Raw genomic sequence first — 20,624 nt, forward strand, 5'->3', positions numbered from 1 at the left:
GAGGACTGTCTCCCGTGGGTGGGGCCCCACGCTGGAGCAGGGGGAGAGTGTGATGAGTCCTCCCCCTGAGGAGGATGAAGCGGCAGAAAATAACGTGTGATGAACTGACCGTAAACCCCATCCCCGTCCCCCTGTGCCGCTGGGGGGTTGGTAGAGAATCTGGGAGTGAAGTTGCGCCTGGGAAGAAGGGAGGAGTGGAGGGAAGGTGTTCTGAGATTTGGTTTTATTTCTCATTACCCTACTCCGGTTGATTTGTAATAAATTGAGTTAATTTTTTCCCCAAACTGAGTCTGTTTTGCCCGTGACGGTAATTGGTGAGTGATCTCTCCTGTCCTTATCTCGACCCACAAGCTCTTTGTTATATTTTCTCTCCCCTGTCCAGCTGAGAAGGAGGGGGAGTGATAGAACAGCTCTGATGGGCACCTGGCATCCAGCCAGGGTTAACCCATCACAATGTCTTATATCAACATACCAGGAGAAGTATTCAATGCATAAAATATAAGACCACCACTATCTATATTTTAACTGTGTTGCTGATAACATTTCAAACATGAACTGAAAAAAAGAAAATTATGTGCTGTGAATTATTTTTTATGCTGTTGGAAAGCAGCATTTGCTGAGCCAATGCAGAGACTCCCAAGGTAAGAGCAGGAGTCTGTAAGTGGAAGGAATATTTTGTAACTGGGGACTTGAAATGAGGAGATTTAATGCTAACCAGGACTCTGCCATTAAGTCTAAGCAATATGTTTAGCCCTGATCACAAATGTGAAATGAAGAGAACAATGGCTGTCATTGTAAAAATGGTTTTGGTATTGATGGAAGAGATGGGAAAAAAAGTGAAAATTACTGATGCATGTGAATAAATAGGAGGGAGTGAAATTGAAATAAGTCTATGGATTTGATTAATTGATGCTATCCACTCAGTACTTCCTACTGTTGCAGGTTTACAGCTTCTGTAGGATAATGTTGAATGCAAACTTTCACTGAAATTTTAAATTGTATATAAAGGCTTCTCATGCATTTTTGTTATGATTTTTCACCAACCCTGTACTACTTGTGTTCCTTTCCTTTGCATATCTGCCTTTGCCATATCCCTCGATATGTTGATGGAAAACGGAGCCAACATCTCTTCACTTATTTTTGATTCATGTAAATGCAAAGACAGAACTTGCAACTAGGAAAATAGTATATAAATTTAGGTTAATATTTACAGTTTAATAACCCTCAAAAATGCTATTCAAAGGTGACACAAACCTGCAAATTCACTCAAAATTTAAAATGCTAGACCTTCTCAGAAGACCTTCATGCTAACTTTGAGACCAAAAGATTTACAGGAACTACTTTTCTATCATGGTGGGATAGCAAAGTTTCCTATTTCTGAAAGTGCATTAATTTGCAAGTGAGTTACTGTGCCAGATACAGTAAGTAATAATAAGTATTTTGAAACTAGCACCAACTTTTGAAAGTGTTGCACAATTCACTTTTTTTTTACATAGTTTTGTGTTATGACAATATTTATATATAAGATACAAAATAATAGATTTTAAAAATTACATTAATTAGCTGTAAGCTTTTGGGCAGATTTATTTCTTCCCGTGTTTTCCTGTCTTTGAATCTGTGATCTTGGATGAGATGAAGGTTACAACATGCATACAACATACTTAGTAGAAGGTCCGCAGTATAGCATATTCCTTCAATTATTTCCAGGCCGTAGGGTTGTGGTTTCTTTTTTTTTTTTTTCCCCTTTCTTCTTTCTCTCCCCCCCGCTCCCCCCCCGACCAATTTAATTCATGAACATGTAAAACATGAACCACACATGATATATTTATCAAGTATAATTCTTAAGTATTGTTCCCAGTCTTCAAATACTGTTTCTTAGAGGAGTTGCCAAGAAAATGGCTTTTGGCATGCTATATTAAAGCACCAATATATCATAGTTTGTATATTGATTGTAACTTCAGAGGTGCTAGGTCTTTTCTAATGGCCCTCATCATTTGTGCCATCCATCTGCCTGTAAAAGAAAATTACGTGACTGTGATGGCAATTGCCTAAAGTTTTACTATTTAACTAAATTAAAATTATAGCGAACACAAATAGAAATAGAAAGAAACTTGGTCCTTATGATGCCCAGTTAATGAGAAGTTTTGCCACTTGGAATTAGGAGATCAGTCAAGTTGGATTCTATAGTTTGCTTTTGATCTGGAAAAAGGAAGGGTTTGTGACATTGTTCTAATTAACACAGTAGATGATGTGATAAGGGGTCATTAAGGTGGAATGTGTATATACTGGCTACTAGGCTTGTTCAGCATGGACATTTTAATTACAGTTTAGCCTTGCAGGTAATAATGATAATGTTGATAGAAATATCAACATAAAACTCGAGAAACAGATTGTGTGTTGTAGTTTAAGATGTGTGTGATAGGAAGAACCTGAGAAACGTGTTGAATTAATTGTTCTGGCAGGCTAAATGCAATCTATGCGGCTGTGGATTGAAAACTCCATCTAAGCTTTGCAAGCCTTTAATTAGCAAAGCTGTACCTTTCTTCTGTGAACACTGAGAAAATGGAAATAACAAGTAACATTTCAGAAAGGACACAAGTCAGTAGGAGATGTTTATGCACTCACATTGCATCCTTGCTCAATAGTTACTGCGTCTTTCCTTGTGTATGCTGTTTAACATGTCACTGCTAAAAATAGACACACTGGCTGTCCCCAGCTGATAGAACACAACACATAACAAGCATACAAAGCCCAAGGGAAATTAAGGGTAGTTAAGATACACCAAATGGAACAGTCAGTTACTCATAATGTAAGCAAGACTTTAACACTTGATGTAGTTGATCCTATTGATAAGACACCAAATTGACAAACAACTAAGAAATTATGCTGATGAATTTCAGAAGCTTGTTTCTGCCATCTGAAGGAAATTAATGTGTTTGAGGCAGGGAAGACTCAAATAAAATCATAGAATCATAGAGTAGTTTGGGTTGGACCTAGTAGTTGGGACCTTAAAGATCATCTAGTTCCAACCCCCCTGCCATGGGCAGGGACACCTTCCACTAGACCAGGTTCCTCAAAGCCCCATCCAACCCAACCTTGAACACTTCCAGGGATGGGGCATCCACAACCTCTCTGGGCAACACGTTCCAGTGCCTCACCACCCTCACAGTAAAGAATTTCTTCCTAATATCTAATCTAAACCTACCCTCTTTCAGTTTAAAGCCATTACCCCTTGTCCTATCAGTAGAAAAAAAGAAAAAAAGTGGAAAGTTTTTGTAAAGTTTGTAGTAAAAAAATCAACAGGTAAAATCTATGTAACTGTGAGTGAAATTTATTATTAATTTGTGCTTAAAATGCTTCTCTAGTGAGTTTTTTTTAATTTTACATTTTAGAATCAATTTTTAACTAGCACACCAGCATTGGAAATGAAGTGACCTCATCAAGCGATTCATTCCTATGTGTTCATACAAGATCTAGCTGTGCTTAGAAGCTTTCTACTAATTATTTGATAGCTATTCTATGCCATTAGTGACATACACTTTGTACTAATCCAGAATTTAACATTTTGTGTTTTGAGCCATATTTTGCTCCCAGAAAAAATGAGTTTTGTGCCGTGTTGGTTGGAATGGGTATTGTACGTTTATGACTAAAGAGCAGAATCTGGAATATTTCATTACCGCAATTCTTTCTGTAAATTTATGTTGTAAAACATGCCGTCTTGAGATAGAGCTAAACTTCCACTACAGTGTCTCATCTACTGGCAGTAAGGAAGTATGACTAACTCAGCAGCATCAGCTACAATTAAGTGGTATTTCCCACAAAGGTGCCTCCATTACATCCCTTGACAGCTGCTTCTGTCCAGAATGTGTCATGCATTTCAAATAGCTGTTGGGAAGTCTGACCTGTCTAGGTCAGTGGATGACTTGGTCATATAAAACCCCCATACTAATAACAGGGATAATTCAACTAAATATAGTCAAGGGCTAAGTGACTACTTGTTGGAATATATATAGCCATAATATCATTATGCTTTTTAGAAAATTCAGACTGACTTTTCCAAAAACATCTTAGGTGTTCAGTTGATCGCCATTGCTCAAAGACTGTGTTGAGTGGCCCTCCTAGGCAGACCAGTCTATAAACTGTAGATGTAGATATCCAGAATCAGCTTTCCAGGCTCTTCTTACAAATGTTGAAATATCCAACACTGCATCAGTGAAAACGTTTATGCTGTGTTTAAAAGCTTCACTAGAAAATCCTCTATTACTCCAATTATGTTCTTATACCAGCTGAAACGCAATGTCAGCCAAAAGTTGTTCTTGGTCTTCTGTGGGTTATTTTACTGTATAACTTAATGTCAAGCTGATGAAAGCCCCTTTTTTCAGGCATTCATACTTGGGGTTTTGCTAAAGTAGCTGGGCACTCTAAGGTTGTGATTTTTTTTTTTTTTGTATGTGTGCGTGTGTGAAAGACGACTGTAGTTCCCTCAGACACATTTTTGTACTTTGTGAGATTTTGTTGTGTTATGGGACATGTGAGGGAGAAAACCTGACTTGCAAAACTGAGAAAATAATGAAAGCTACATCTGGTATTGTATATTTGTATTAGCTCTTCCCTGAGTGCACTTTTTTCAGGTCATAGGTAGGACTTTAAGTTCATGCTTTTTTTATATTGTTTGACCATTCATCTCTTAAGTTTATCCACCCAAGAGATAGACATTAACTTCTGTTATTACTGGGTTTGTTTATGTTATAGGTTTTGGGCAATGCCTGCTTAGAAACTCAATAAAACAGCGTAGACAGGGAAATGCAGAAGATTGAATAGGTGAAGGAGTAAAGCATACAAGCCAAATATAGAGGTAGTTGTTTAATATTTTAATAACTGTTAAGGATAATTCTTCAGTATCTCACAATATCACTGTAATTGAACACTTCTAAAAAATTTGCTAGGAGAACTAAAGATAAGCATAGTAATGTGCGTAACTATTTAGCTGACAGCCAGATTGCTGTCACTTCTTTTGGTAATGAATTATGTCACTGCACCATTGAAGTGAATGTCAAAATACATTTTTCTGTGGGAATCCTGTGGCTTGATGTACCTTGGTTCTTCCCAAGAGCAGTATTCTGGATATGCATGTTGCCATTTCTGATTACCCTGTTGCAACCTGGATGAAAACAGTTGCAGGCTGAAATAATGATTACTGAGAACAAAACTGAGTATGTTTTAGAAATGAAAAGCTGTTTTGCAGAACTGTTAGGTCTGTCTCTCAGTGTTTGAGAGGACGATTCAACACTCCTTTCCAAAACACAAGCCCTAACTCCCTCTAAAGGCATAATACGGAAAACCAGACTAAGTCTATCTGCAGTTTAGGACATTTAGCCTGCATCATGTGTGTAATCTCATAAATGAATGAAAGCTACGTAGTCCCATATAGAAAACACTTACCATCTCATGGGCTTTGAGCATCACCATTTCAGAGTGGTGCTCTTAGTTAATCGTGCAAGTGTTTTGCTTTTCCCCTGCCATTTATCTGGTGCCTCTAACTGATGGCTCTGACAAAAAGCAGCTGGTGTATGGGGCACGTTCCCAGGGATACACACTGCCAGAGCTTGGGTGCCAAGCATCTCCTGGCCCAGCCATACCTCTTTGTATTCAGCGAGATCCAGAAATATGTCCAGATGCTAGCTCATAAGTAAAATGTCCTGTTTTGGGATGTTTTTTGACAGAATCATTACTGTATCTCTTCTTTTGTGAACCAAACTGTTTAATATTTTGATCAAGATAATGAACTGAAAGGTATATCATCTTCTGCAATGAATAGGTTTACATACGATGAAGCCCCTGCCTGAGATCTGACTTCTCTACGCTAGTTTCAATGTTGCATCAGTGAAGAAAAGTCACTGACAAACCCTTGGGTTGCAGTACAAAATGAGTACGATTTTCCCTTTGCGGTACATTGAAGGATGCAGTGGACTTGCTGCGTTCATGTACATCAGCTGCCTGGCTTGAGGGGCTTTCTGGTTTCTTGTGGTCTCCTGAAGGATGCAACCTCCACGCATCCTCATGCCACTTTCATTTTCATACGGAATTTTTTCCATGTCAGTGTTGAGGCTGGGTCAGTATGGAAATGAAGTAGTAATGGTGCTGGACAAGGCTAATGTGGCAGCTGGAACTTCCTCTCACTTCAGGTTTCTTCTGAGGCTGGACTGCAGCAGCTGCTGTGTATCAGAAGGGTCCCCAGTCTCGTGGTTAATAATATTTATGATGAGACATCTTCTCCCTGCCTCATTCCATTTAAAACCAAACCAACCAACCCACAAAGTTACAAAGTAACTGAAAAAAATCCAACATACTCCCTATTTGTAATTGGCCATAGAAACACCGATAACCACTTCGGTCAGCATCACAGGGTGCTCGGTTAATGGAAATGTATTATTAAACCCCTGTCCCCCCTTCAAGCAAAAGGCTACCCTCTGCCCCGTGGCCTCTCAGTACAGGCGAGAGATCTGGCTTCGGGCAGGAAAACTGAAAACGTCCGCTCAACCCCTTAGGAACAAGGCAAACCACCTCCTGCCCGCCGCCGGGCCGGCCCTGGCCCTCAGCTAAGATGGCGGCGGCTGCGCCACGTCACGTGGCCACGGGCGGGGCGGCCCCGCGCTCTCTCTGTGGCGGCGCGTGCGGGCGGATGGAGCCGGTGGCGCTGGAGCGGTTCGCTAGCCCGGGAAAGGGCAGCGGCCTCCGCTCCCGCCGGCGGGTGCAGCCCGGCGAGCTGCTCTACCGCGCCGAGCCCTTCGCCTACGTCGTCACCAAGGAGCAGCTGGGCGGCGTGTGCGAGCGCTGCCTGCGCAGGTACCGGCGGGCGGGGGGACGCCGCAGCCGCCGCTCCCGACCGGCCAGCGCCGCCCCTTCCGCTGAGGCGGAGCAGCGCCGCGCCGCCGGCCTGGGGTCGCGGAGGAGCGGGGGTCCCTCTCTCCTGGGGCGGGGGGTGTCTTTGCCGGGTGTCGGCGGCCGTGTGCCGCGGGGGCGGGCGGACTGAGGTGCGCGACTTGCTGCTTCCTGCCGCTCTTCTTAGTGAGGGCTTTTTTTTAAAGGCTTTTCTGGCAGGGCGTCTCTCCCGGGCGCGGGGAGCTCGGGCCGAGGTTTCCTGGGCCAGCTGCCCGCTGTGGGCGGCAGGAGGCGGCAGCGCCGGAGGTGGCTGGGTGCTGTGCCGGTGCTCGGCGGCCTTTATCGCGCCGGGCTGGCCGGTGGCTGGAGGCGCCAGCTTCCGCTCCGAGGCCTTCCTCAGGCGGGCGGGAGCGGGAGCGGCATGACGCCGCCGGGTGGCTTGTCGCTTCGGGGGGCGAAGGCCTGACCTGGCCGGCGGCGGCGGTGGGGTAAGGGGCCGTGGCGAGCCCTGTGTGAATGCCGCCGTCCTGCTCAGAGTTGCCTGTTGTGATGAGGATGAAGTTCTCGTGCGCTGTAGTCCCGCAAGGAAACCATGCGTGTGACTGTGAGCATGACGCTCTGCCCTGGGCCCTCGTAGGGGTGACGACAGCCGTTAGGCACCGGCCTTCCTGAAAGAGGCTGTGTGAGGTGGTTGAGTTCACTATCCCCTGCGCGAGTTTATCCTGTGTAAGGAGCACGCGGTTTTGAGATGCACGCTGAGTAAATGCCTGCCTTCTTCCCCCAAATCCTTACAAGAAAGAACTGACAAACCCGCAGTAGCTTTCTGTGTTTGTTTAAAAAAAAAAAAACAACAAAACCAAAACTGTTTCCTACCCTTTACCAATTTTCCAGCAGGACAGATTGTGATAGACCTGTTTGTAGGAGATCTGTATATTAATACCTGAAACATATTGGTAGGTAGCCCAAAACCATGTATAATTACCAAAACTTGAAGAAGAGACAATTCAGTACTGCTAGCCTTTGCCTTTTTGTTTTTCTTTTTGGAAGTATTTGATGTTTTGTTTATTGAAACATTCCCAGTGTTTTGCTTCATGTCCTTCCGAGGCATCTCAGCTTCTGTTTAAAGAAATGATAATGTGATTTTCATTTTCACAGAGAAAATTTGACAGTGTTCCAGGTCACACTTGCATCTAACCTCAGCATATTAAAAAAACCAAACCAAAGCCAAAAAAAACCAAAAAAGATTTTTAGCTAATATATCTGTGAAGTCTGACTCGTGACATCGGAGTCCTTTGGGGTAGCGACTGCCTGTACCTTTTCAACTTTAAGTCGTGAGAGGCTGCAGACTTCAGAAGACAGGCTGAGTGCAGCAACAGGTGGAATGAAAATGAATCTGAAGTGTTTGGATATCGAAATGTAACCAGGCAAGGTCTGCTGGGAGAGATAGTGATGTTACCAACTGATAGATCATGAAAGGTTATGCATTTGTGAAAGCTTGTCTTTTTTCTAAATAGTGATATCAGCTAAACTAAAAAAGTCAAATAAGGAAGTTAAAAATAATTTTTGACCAATCTAGCTTCTGTTGCAAAATGTACTGTGGCTAGACAGTTTACAGATCAAGACTCTGCAAGCTGACTTCCTTCTTATTCATCTAATTAAAGGCAGATGCTTCTTATTCAATAGACTTTGTTAACTTAGTGAGTGATACCATGTATCTGTACATAGATGTCTTTTTTTAATGTATGGAAATTAGAAAAACGGTGAAGTACTGCTGAAGTGGGATGTGGAATCAAACTGTTTTGTGAATCTGGTTTTCATTTAATACACAGTGTCATCTTCGTTCAAAGCCAGGTGTCAGAAAAACCATTACTGTTCATTTCCAGGACTACAGATAAGTCACATTGTCTACTACTGTTCCCATTTTTCACTCTGATCTTTAGGTGGCAGTACAGGAACACAAATTAAAAAAATAATAATTAAAAAAAAAAAAGGTCTTGTGCTTGACATTGATTTAGCATTTTAGCAATCTTATTATATAAAATAATGTTTGAGGCTTTATACTGTGAAGTGTAATTCTATACTTTTGTCTCCCAGCTTGTAGTAGTAAATGTTGTTGGATGCACCTTTTGGCTGGGTGAGCCAGAAGATGGGTAATGATGTGCAGAATATCTTATTTCTGGACTGCCTGCTGAGAAGCAGCATGTTCTCACCAAGATTTGGGGTCACAGACTTGCTGTAGTGCTGACTTACTCTGTGACCTTAGCTGAGTCCTTAACAGTGAGGGTCTGAGGTAGCCAAGCAGGGTAAGAATGGCTGTTGGGGGCAGAGTTTGCTGCTTTGGTTCAGAGAGGAAAGCTTGGCTAGTGCAGTAGTTCTGCTTAGTTTCATCTCAATTAATGTGAATATTATCGTGGATTTAAAATACTGAAGTGTTTATATGTATATATAGTTAGTGCATTTATCAGTAGAAAGACTAACATCCCTTCCTTAGCTTACTGGGTGTGGTGGGTTGACCCTGGCTGGACATCAGGTGCCCACCAAAGCTGTTCTATCACTCCCCCACCTGTCAGCTGGAGAAGGGAGAGAAAATATAACAAAGGGCTTGTGGGTCGAGATAAGGATAGGGAGAGATCACTCAACCAATTACCATCATGGGCAAAACAGACTCAACTTGGGGAAAATTAACTTGATTTATTGCCAATCAACCATAGTAGGGTAATAAGAAATAAAATCAAATCTCAAAACACCTTCCCTCCACCCTTCCCTTCTTCCTGGGCATACTTTACTCCTCGATTCTCTACCTACACCCCCCCAGCAGCAGCAGGGGGATGGGGAGTGGGGGTTATGGTCAGTTCATTACACGTCTCTGCTGCTTCATCCTCATCAGGGGCAGGACTCCTCACACTCTTCCCCTGTTCCAGTGTGGGGTCCCTCCCATGGGAGACAGTCCTCCACGAACTTCTCCAATGTGGGTCCTTCCCACGGGCTGCAGTTCTTCACGAACTGCTCCAGCGTGGGTCCCTTCCACAGTGTGCAGTCCTTCAGGCACAGACTGCTCCAGCATGGGTCCCCCATGGGGTCACAAGTCCTGCCAGAAAACCTGCTCTGTGGGCTCCTCTCTCCACAGATCCTCAGGTCCTGCCAGGAGCCTGCTCCAGCGCGGGGTTCCCACGGGGTCACAGCCTCCTTCGGGAACCCACCTGCTCCGGCGTGGGGTCCTCCACGGGCTGCAGGTGGATATCTGCTCCACCGTGGACCTCCATGGGCTGCAGGGGGACAGCCTGCCTCACCATGGTCTTCCCCATGGGCTGCAGGGGAATCTCTGCTCTGGCGCCTGGAGCACCTCCTCCCCCTCCTTCTTCACTGACCTTGGTGTCCGCAGGGTTGTTTCTCTTACATGTTCTCACTGTGCTCTCTGGCTGCTGTTTCTGTGTGCCCTGCAACTTTTTTTCCTTCTTAAAAATGTTATCCCAGAGGTGTTACCACTATTGCTGATTGGCTCAGCGTTGGCTGGCGGTGGGTCCATCTTAGAGCTGGCTGGCATTGGCTCTGTTGGACATAGGGGAAGCTTCCTGCAGCTTCTTACAGAAGCCACCCCTGTAACCCCCCCGGCTACCAAAACCTGGCCACACAAACCCAATACACTGGGCTGTTGGTACTATTTGTATAGTGAAATTAAAATTTTTGTCAGTTTTACTAGGTCTATGTTGTATGTAGACCAGATGGCGGATTTTGGTAACTGCCTCCCCTTTTGTGATTTCTTCTTACTTCAGAGATAATCCTGTATTTTCTAATGAATAGGTTCATGTTGTTTTTTATAGGTTGGGCTAAAATATTCTGCTATAGCTGATTTAATGAGATAGGGTAGCTGTTTTGAATTATATTCCATTAGCAATTAAAAAAAATACTGTCCTGAAGTAGCATACATAGTAAAGATTTGCTTGGAAATATAAATTTTGATAAAGTAGTAAAGTGTTTGTTGACAGTGTGTATATCTATGGAAGCAGTGTCTTGAGAGAACACATGACGTGTTGCATGATGGTATCTTCTTTGCAAAAGAGTATCTGTAGTGTTAGGGTCAGTGCCTTGCTGAAAATATTCTGTTTGTACTTTTATGGAAGTCTCACGAGTTGAATGGCCAGTATCTTCTTCCAACAACTTACTGGGGAAAGCAACAGAAAAGATTCTTCCTCTCATTAACTAAAAATTTTCTGTATGGCTTCTTCCATGCTTTAATACCTCTTTAATGTGGGGTCAGTGGCAGTACAGATTGGTACAGATTTATGTAGCAGGATTGAGGGGGTAAAGAAAGCTGTTTCGTTTACAAACTTAGGGGATTTCACTTGATTTGCCATTCTGCTGGGCATCAATAAAGATGGTGAATAAAGCTAATTGCCAGTGATCCCCAGAGGCTTCCATCATCTCTGTCTGTTCTGGAAAATGACTATTATGCCTTATTTTTTCTTCTTCTCTATCCTTTACCTGGCCATCGGGCCAAGAAATGACCTTTCTTCCAGTCCCTGGCAATTTAGCTTAATTTAGCCTTTCCACAATTGTGTTATATTCAGTGGGTCCCCTTTATTGATATGTGTGTTGACACCCTCAATAGAACTCGGGCAAGTTAGAAAAGTAGGCTGTCCTTTCATGGGAGCTGTGCTTGGTCTATCCTTGTAGATTTTATTCATCCAGGTGATTAATGATCTTATTCCTGATTATAGTATTTATTCCAGGGTCAGAAGCCAGGCTTGCACTTAGTATAGTCAAGTGAGTGTGATGATTGAATTTTTTTAATTTCCTTAAAAAAAGCGAAGTACTGCAAACACTGGAGTTGCTTATATGTTTAGAGTTCTGCTGTTAATGTTACATGAGATCATAGATGATATCAGAACAGGTCAGAAAATATTGATATTTTCAACTTTACGCAAAATTTTAAGTTTAAAGGAAAAGACTTATTTGACCTCTTTTTCTGCCATTAATTGGTACTATTTTTAATATTACTTTATTTTTAATTCTATGGTTTATTAGAATTTGCTTTTATGTAGTTGATCAGATGTTCTGTTAAAATCTGGATATAGCCAGTTACTTCTCAATTTAACAAAATAATCCTAAACCAGTACTGACTTTTAACGTAGGACAAATTAACATTGCAAAGTTTGCTTGCACGTGCTGATTTATCAGGCTGTCCGTTGTATCTGGTGGTGTTGCTTAGTTTGCTCAGCTTGTTAAATCTTTACATGGCTTTTAAAGATGTTCTTTGTCTGATAAGTGAGTGCAGAGGTGGCATCTTGGTGCTTGGCAGTTCTCTTCCTCTGCGTATTCAATATTCTATCGGCCATTAATCCCTGCTGATTGAGTTTCCTGCAAGGTACATGGTAGTGATGGCACTGCTTGGTTTGACATTCAGATTTTGAATTGAAAATATACCCAGTCTGTTACAGAATGGGAGTCAAAATGAGGGTGAAAGTCAATTATGCCTTTGGTGTTTGTTTGCTTTTTACAGAACATTTCTCATGGATTGTATTTACAAGAATCCACTGCAAGGAAACTTAAGTCCTGGTTAATGCTTGGGAACAAGTAAACAAACTTTCTAGGGTCTGTGTCTCACAGAAAGTAGGAAAAAGAGGTAACACTAGCCTATTTCCAAATGCTATACCACTTATGCCTTTAATGGAAGGGGAGACTTAAGAAAAGTGAATGAGAATAGGTAATGTACAACATTATATATAGAATAAAAGACCTAAGTGTTTCTTGTTTGGGTAAGGTCAGAGGTTCAGACTCGGTTAATGGAATAAGAGGAAGTATGGATATGTTTTGTATGACTGCAACTTTTGTAAACATATCTAGAGAGAGGAAAATCATCTAAGTTAGGACTGTTGGTAAGCTAGCCATGGCAGGAGACACTACTGCAGTATGGGAAATACAACGAAGAATTTGGTAAATGGTTGGGCAAAGTGCTAAAAACAGGTAAGCGCTCCTTGCTCTACTTCACCTGGTTTAAAAACAGCCAAATAGACACACCTTTACATTCAGGACTGTGGATTCAGTACTGTGCCTTCAGCATAGACACACTCTTAAATTAGCTGCTGTTTTTTTTTTTTTTTATTATTATTATTACATTATATTTTTATCATCATCATGAAAGTTGGCATGCCATTGTTAAGGTATGGAGTGCCTAGGTTAATGGCATCCTGAAGGTACAAAAGTACCATTAAGTTATTCCACGGTGTGGAATATTTTAAGTAGAGAGAAGCAGGGTTTGATTCAGAAAGATAGTGACAAGGGGGATGGTTGTGATTGTGTGATCCTTCATACCACTGTGACCCTGGCTTGGACTACTGCAGATGTGCCTGAGGACAGCTAGCCCTTAACCCTCTAAGCGTACTGCTTTCACCCCAAAACTGGGAGGTCGAGAGAGGAGAGGAGCTCATTATTTTGGCTCTGTAGCAATGAGGATTTCTTCATGAAGGTGCTGTCATTCACCAGCAAACCTAAGATGCTTCCTTAAACGCCAAAGAGAGCGTCTCCATTAGCACAGTGCTTGAGTTCTGCTGCTTCCAGCTCTGCTAGGTGACTAGGAGGTGTGAGCTAAGGGATACTCTTTCCTTACACGGATAGAAGTTTAGCATATATGAGACTTCCAGTAATGCATGAGGCTGTAAAGTCTATACTATCTCTTCATTTATGTCTGAAAAATACTTCTGTTGCTGGCTGATATAGAGATAGCTTTAAAACTATGCTAGCTTCTTGAAAACATACATTTTGTTGCTCTAGGTGTTCCTGGTGTACTGTATTTTGTTCTACAGGAATACTGGAATGTGGAAAACTAATATTTGATGGTACATTCTTTGACTGTTAATTTTCTATCGGTTCTCATCAATGAAGATTGTTAAGTATTATAGCTATATATTTTAGATATAAAACAATATCCCCATTTTATAGTTTGCTTATATAAAAACCTTTTTTTTTTCTTTTGTAGACTATTGTATTTCCATGAATGTTAATAGACTGGAATAACAAGGGTTTTAAAATCCCTTAAACTTACATATAAAAAAATAATTCTTAGACTTACCACATAGATGAATTAAAGTTGGTCAGCATGACTTGGTGCCATGAGTTTGTTGGCAATAACATTTTTAAGATGTGAGAAGTATGGTGTATTTTATGTCCCTTCAGTGACAGTCAAAGTTCTGGACAGATTTCCAGTAGTTTTCAAGATGCATAAGCTCATATGAAGTAGAGGAATATAAACAAATTGTATCTGATTAGTGGTAATCACAGTGTGAAAACACTGTGACTACTAGGAGCGGGTATGTTTTTGTGCTTCCAAGGTAGGATAATCCTGGGAATTATATGCAATAACTTGATGTAGCATTTCTGACTAATCAGTTAGGAGTGCAACTGCAGTGCTTTCCTCTCTTAATATATCTGATTTTGTGTCAAGTAAGGGCAAAGAATGTGAAACAAAATTATATGTGAGTCATGAGCTATCAGAATTTCAGGTTCCATGTAGATCTGTGAGAACGTTTCCCAAGACCTGAGAAATCGCACACCATCACCAACAGAAATGTTTCTATCTGTAGCTGAATGACTAATAGCCTAAAAAAAGCATTTTCCTAAGAAGATACTCTCCCTCCCCCATGTCTTCTTACTGTGATAGTGAATGTTGGAGCAACCTTACAAAGAGCAGTATAGAAATGCTTTTTTCTGTCCTCGTGCCAGCTGGAGCCATAGGAGAAGTGACTTCCAGGCTGCTGTCCCATGCTGCAGGAGAATCTTCTGCAAGAGAGAGTGAATAGACTATTGATTGTGGTATCCTGCAGTATCTTCTCCAGAGAAGGCCCTGAACTTTCTTGTCTAGAGGAATAAAGCCTGTGGTACAAATTACACTTACAGACTCCATCTCCCTTTCTTTCTGCTCAGAGTCAGGTTGAAGGTGGGGAAGGAGGAAGCTCTGGCATTCAGGATAGCATTCATATTAAGTTGTCCTGGCCTGCCTGTTGATTTGGTTTGCCTCTCTCACAGCACCCTTTAGGAGATTCCTGTTTGCTGTTAGGAATATCCCTTGGTGGGTGTTTTCCTCAACTGACTGTTTCTTTCTCTTGGAGATTTGTTTTGGGAGTATAATTCAGGTTCTGTTTGCTGTAAACCCTCTCCTTCCCATTGCGCAGTATTTCAGTCCTCGCTCCATGCCTCCTTACTGCTTTGGATGCTCTGGCCTTGCTTTAGGCAAGGTATGGGTCCTTGCCCACCTCCTTCTTCCCTTCCTCCCCTGCCTTGCCATTTCAAGGCTGCCGTTAATGCTTTCTGCTGCCAACCTGGCTTTGCCCCTGTTAATAATAGAAGAAATAGAAAAGGGAGAGGCATTGTTAAAAATTCTCCCAAGTCAAGTGTTTATTGCTGCATCTGTCATTTATGGAAAATGAAAATTTAAGTTTAGCCATACTTTAGAAGTCCCTAAAGGTCTTACTGTGTTGTGATTTTGTGTTTACAATTTCCATGCTTATACTCTCTGTAATTTGAAAGGTATTATATCAAAAATTGTTGTCAGTCACAGCTTGACAAGACAATTTAAGTTGTAGTCATCTTGTAAATTCTTGTGAATTTAGGCTTTACTATGTATCTGCAATCCATACCTGATACTATATTTCTTTTCTGCATAGTGCAGCCCATAACATTAATGTTTTAAAATATTAATATGTTTTGCATGAATGTTCTGCATGAATATTCTTTGCTTGTGGTAAATGATAAAGCCATGAAAATAAGTTTGTGAATTGGATTATCTTTAGTATTCGTTTTCTTAGGGTGAATTGTAATTGTGCAAGTACAAAATCAAAATTAGCGCTACGAGGGAAAACATAAGCGATTAAAATATGGGTAACTTCTAGCTAATGTAGTATGTAATGACACGATTAGTTTCAGATATCTCCCAAGAAAGTTTTTAATTTTGTGTAAGTTGCTGAAAGTTTTACACTGCGTTAGGGAATTTATTGTTTAAATTCTTTAAGAACTGTTAATGACATCTTGTCCATAGGCATTGGAATTCATTAATTGTTAGTGGTTGCTTCATTGTGGCTGTACTCAAAAGCCCCTATGTGCTTTTGGCTGTATGGTGTATGGGATGATGCTGTTTTCCCTTGAAGAATCTACAGTGGTCTTCGGAACCAGTTGCAACAGCTGTTTTGAATTATTCAAAGTTATATAGGTGAGGCTTATAGAATTTTTGGCATGTCTCTCCACTCCACCTATTCATGTTTTGAAATGGGGTATGGATCTGCGTGACAGCCTACCTGATGTGCTGGCTATGAGCTGCTGAAAGGGTAGGTATTCTTACCACTCCCCTGAGTCCTTCTTCTCCTTCCTGCACGCTCCTTCTGCTTCTCATTTGGCAGCTTTCCTGCTTATCTGACCTATGATAAATTGGCAGAAAACATACTTTACCAAAATATAAAAATCTTTTAGTGTCCTTGAATCAAATTATTACTGGGGGGAGAGAGGAGCTGAAGTGGCCGTTGAAGGGATGTGTCAAGGTTAGACAGTCAGGGCTGTGCCTTCTGGTAGTAGCTAGCCTTTAGTCTGCTGTAGCTAAAAATGAAACCTTGAAAAAGGGCAGTTAGGGGTATTTCCAAGCTCTTACGGGTGTCTTGAGGAGAAGCAGGGCTTTCAGGAGTGCAGGACCGACTGGCTTGTTAGTGTGGAGGAGGATTTTTTCCACCTTGTAGCCTGAATGAGTCCTGGGCAATCAGGTCCCACCTTCATTCCTTTACCCAGTCATGTTTCTGCCATATTTTACTTCCACAGAAGCATTTTCTACCATAAGCTTCAATTTAGTAGAAGAAACAATGCAGACATTTTCAGTTGTTTCTTACCACAAAGAAAATATTTTCTTTTTGGCTGATGTCTTGGTTACATAGGAGTGTCTTGACTTTTCTGACTTCATTTTTGTCAGTGATTTTACTTATTTCAGGTTCTGTACTTTATTCCTGCAATCGTAATTCTCACGGTGTGCCTGTGTGGCTGAATGGGAGATTTTATTTAGAGACCAAGGTAAAGTTTTGACTCTTTCCCAAGGGCATCCCAATGACTGTAGGGTTGGCGCCAGGTGGCACAACTGGTTGAACACCAGTGAGTAATTCCTGTGCTAACTCAAGCTGTAATCCCCTGTTGATGCAATATTTAGCTTTCCTGTTTATCATCTTAGCTACTAGCTGCCTTCGGCTCAGGGCTTGTTCTGCTATTAGCTTGATTGCTCAAGCTTAAGTGAAATTAAAGACTGAATATTTTTTTTAATGTAAACTATCTTCTTGGCCTCTGAGTATCAGAGCACCTGATCCTGCAGTCAATAGGCAGGAAATACAACTTTTGGTTTCACTGGGGAGGGCTTGCCTGGGCATTCATGTAGGGTTTGTGCACTGCCTGTGCAATTAGGTTTCAGCATTCAAAGGAAAAAAGCCACCAAGTGTGTTGAGAAGGACTTCTTAGGAGGGTGTAATTAGGAGTGGTTGTGATGGAAGAGTGCAGAAAAGGAACAAAAGATCACCACTGAGAAAGAAGAAGGAGTAAAAACACTGTTATCAACTATAGGCCCTTTCTTACAATTCAAATGAATATGGCTCATTCATACAATTTAGTTCAAATGGCTCATTCAACTGCTAGGAGCGTGTGCTAGTGACCTGAAAAGACAATTTCTGTGGTGGTGGCATACTTGGTAGTGGGAAGGATCATGGTAGAATAGTGGGAGAGAAATTGAGACAAGATGTTTGGTGAGGCATTGCCCTCAAAGAGGAAAGATTTGTCTCAGGAAATGTTGAGCGTGAAATAAGCGGTGTATGTTTCCTATGTAAAATTTTTGTTCAGTGTACTTCATGCTTCTTAAAGGCCAGAAACTAATTTTTATTTATTTGTCAAGAAAAGCTTGAAAGAAGTTCGCTTTAACATAAAGGTTCAAACTGGAGTGCTGTCTTGGGTTTTGTTTTTTGGTTTTTTTTTGTTTTGTTCTTTTTAAGTACTACTTCTCCCTGATAAGACAAACTATAGCACCTCTTCTTTGTCTTGCTGTGGCCTGGCTGCTATTTTCCATCACAGAAATACAGCTTGCAGCTCCTTCTGAGATAAGTGATGTGCTGAGGAACACTTGCTGTGTATGAAAGTGTATCTCACAAATTTTACCTCCTCCATTTCTATGCAACTTGTGTGTGTGTGAGGAGTAAATTCAAGTATCACTTTACAGATTATTGTGCTAGGAATCTTTCTTGAACGCTGTATGGGATGAGAAAGGTTTGTACCAGGCTAGTGCGCTGCAGTTTAATTTCCTCTGGAAAAAAAAAGAGGTTTTTTTGATCAAACTCTGGATCCAGATAGCCTAAGCATTGGGTGAGTATTGATGTGAGTCTGTACTTTGTGTCGCTTGCTTTGATTTCTGTGGTGCATTGACTTCAAGTCCTCTAGCTGTTGAAAGTATCTTAGTCCAGATTTCTGAAGAAGCAAAACCAGACCAGAAGATTAAAAAGAAACATTGAAATGGCATAGAAAACCACTTCAGAGATTTAGGTTCATAAGTGTCTATGCTGTTTTAGCAAATGAGACTGGCTACTCAGTCATTTACAACTTTTATCCACTTGTATTAAAACCATCTTATTAGTTGATATTGCTGTACAACAGATGGAATAGCTGTGGAAACATTTTCTTGAAATACTCTGTGAAACTCAACATCTGATGATAGATTTATCTCAAGTTTTTGCTCCAGGAAAAAAAGAGCCTATGCAGTAATCGACACAAGATATATGTGACATAGGGTATAAAACAGATATAGCAATGAAATGTATTTTATCTTTCCTAAAATCTATTACAGAATTACGTTGGGTTTTTTTTGTAGACAGTAGTTTTGGTTTTAGTCCCCAAAATAAGCACAGAATACTATCTCTTACTCTAAGAATGTCCCTTTCTGTGGCTGAGACAGTAGATGAATTGTGCTGATAAGCACTAAAAAGAATGACAGGTCAGGCATAATAATAGCAGGAGAGTTATAAAGGCTCTTATTTAGCAACCCAGTTACTGAAACAAGTTAATCTTGCTACTTCTAATAGATAACTAGTATTTTATTAGACGTGCAGTCAGTCTGTATATTGCTCGTGTGGGTTTTGCTGCCACTTAATAGCCTTTGTCGCTTTGGCAGTCATTTTGATTGAATTACACTATTTTATATGGTTAATGCCTTATTATGTGTTCTGTTAAGTCAAAACTACTTAAATTAGATTTCTAATGAAATAAGGAGTTGGGACATGCTGAACATTGTATGCAAAACGATTAGACCTCTAAAGACTTTGTGGAAATTTGGGGTGGGGTTGCTTTACTGGACTCACCTTTCTACTGAAAAGTGTGCTGACTGGAGAATCCTGTTGTGTAAATATATAAAATGTAACACAGGCTGGATTCACTTGTGCTGAGTTAATGACCCTTATAGGATTTAGGATTAAAAATAAATAAATGTGTGGAAGGTGGTGTGTATGTTTGTGCTGAAATATGTGTTCAACTAACTTCTCATTGATTAGTAAGTTATGGATTTATCAAGTTTTATTTTTGTAGTGTTTGTTTTATTCAGTGTTTCAGGAAAGGTTTACCTTTCTGTTCCTGTTCACTGCCTTTATAGAAATTCCCTTTGCAATAATACATGTCACTTTACTTACATTTTTATCTGAAGATGCTGTTGTAAGATTTCTCACTTGTAAGGGCTGGTTGTCATTTTCCTCCCTTTCTGCCACCAGGTGAAGGCTTTGTAGACAATCTTTGACCACAGGTTCTGATAGGGGGTCAGTCAAAGCAAAGAATGGCAGCACTTGCCTCCTTTTTAATTTGTCTTGCTCATGTATAAAACTGAAGATATTCTCAGCTGATGGGTATGTTTTAATGCATGAATGAGGAACACAACAGGTAAAGGATGACCTTGTAGTTCAGATACAGAATTGGAGGATTAGAGCCCTTGTGTTTTTTGCTGGCTTCATCTGTGAAATTGAATAAGGTCTTTCATTGCTTACCTATTTGAGAGAGATTTGAAGTTTGTCGCATTCACCCATATACTTAGAAGTTGTTGATAGCATGTAAAATAGAAAATATTTTAATTATATGTTTGTATATCACCTTAAGGGCAATATTTGACCTTACCCCCCTTGGACATCTTAAAAAGTTATTATAAGCAGCAGAAGGCATATCTGCTATAAATTTAATAGTACCACTAGGAAAAAGTCCAACACCAACAGGTTTATACATATATTTAGAATTAACACGGCTTTTTAAAATTGCTAAAATATGTCCTAATTCTGCCAGAGCTGAAAGCTTTGCGGTGCGAAACTTTATGGCCCATGCAATTTGCCAGATGAGAATATTGCGGTGCTAGATCATATGATGGTTCTTTCCAGCTTCAAAAGCTGTGAAACTTGCTCGTCCTTGGGCCAAGAAAAAAGTTTATGTGTGGAAAAAAAGCAGCTTAACTGATACCGTAGAAAAACAGAAAAGGGGCCAGTGGAATCTGAATTACAACATACTAAAGAAAACATCAGTGTGAAAAATTGTTTACCTGTGATGGGCTCAGGAGACATAACCTAGAGAGCTGCTCTAAGCAGAAGGGATATTAAATATTTCTGGGAAAAACTGATCGTAAAGGAAGAACGTGTTAGTTTTTTAAAGTACTGATCTGCTGTGGATGATATTGTGATATAAATCACTTACCAAACCAAAGAGAAAATTTA

The 20,624-nt window shown here is 40.8% G+C and overlaps 1 protein-coding gene across 1 annotated transcript in view; it reads left to right on the plus strand.

Annotated features, from left to right (window-relative positions):
- Positions 1-6,366: 6,366 nt before the first annotated feature.
- SMYD3 (SET and MYND domain containing 3) overlaps positions 6,367-20,624 on the plus strand; it is a 446,033-nt gene continuing 431,775 nt past the window's right edge. The window contains exon 1 of the mRNA XM_052805601.1: positions 6,367-6,846. Within this exon, the coding sequence (XP_052661561.1) occupies positions 6,605-6,846 (242 nt within the window). The 5' untranslated portion in view covers positions 6,367-6,604. The remainder of the gene's footprint in view (positions 6,847-20,624) is intronic.

This window comes from Harpia harpyja, chromosome 13 (assembly GCF_026419915.1).
Source record: "Harpia harpyja isolate bHarHar1 chromosome 13, bHarHar1 primary haplotype, whole genome shotgun sequence".
NCBI lineage: Eukaryota > Metazoa > Chordata > Aves > Accipitriformes > Accipitridae > Harpia > Harpia harpyja.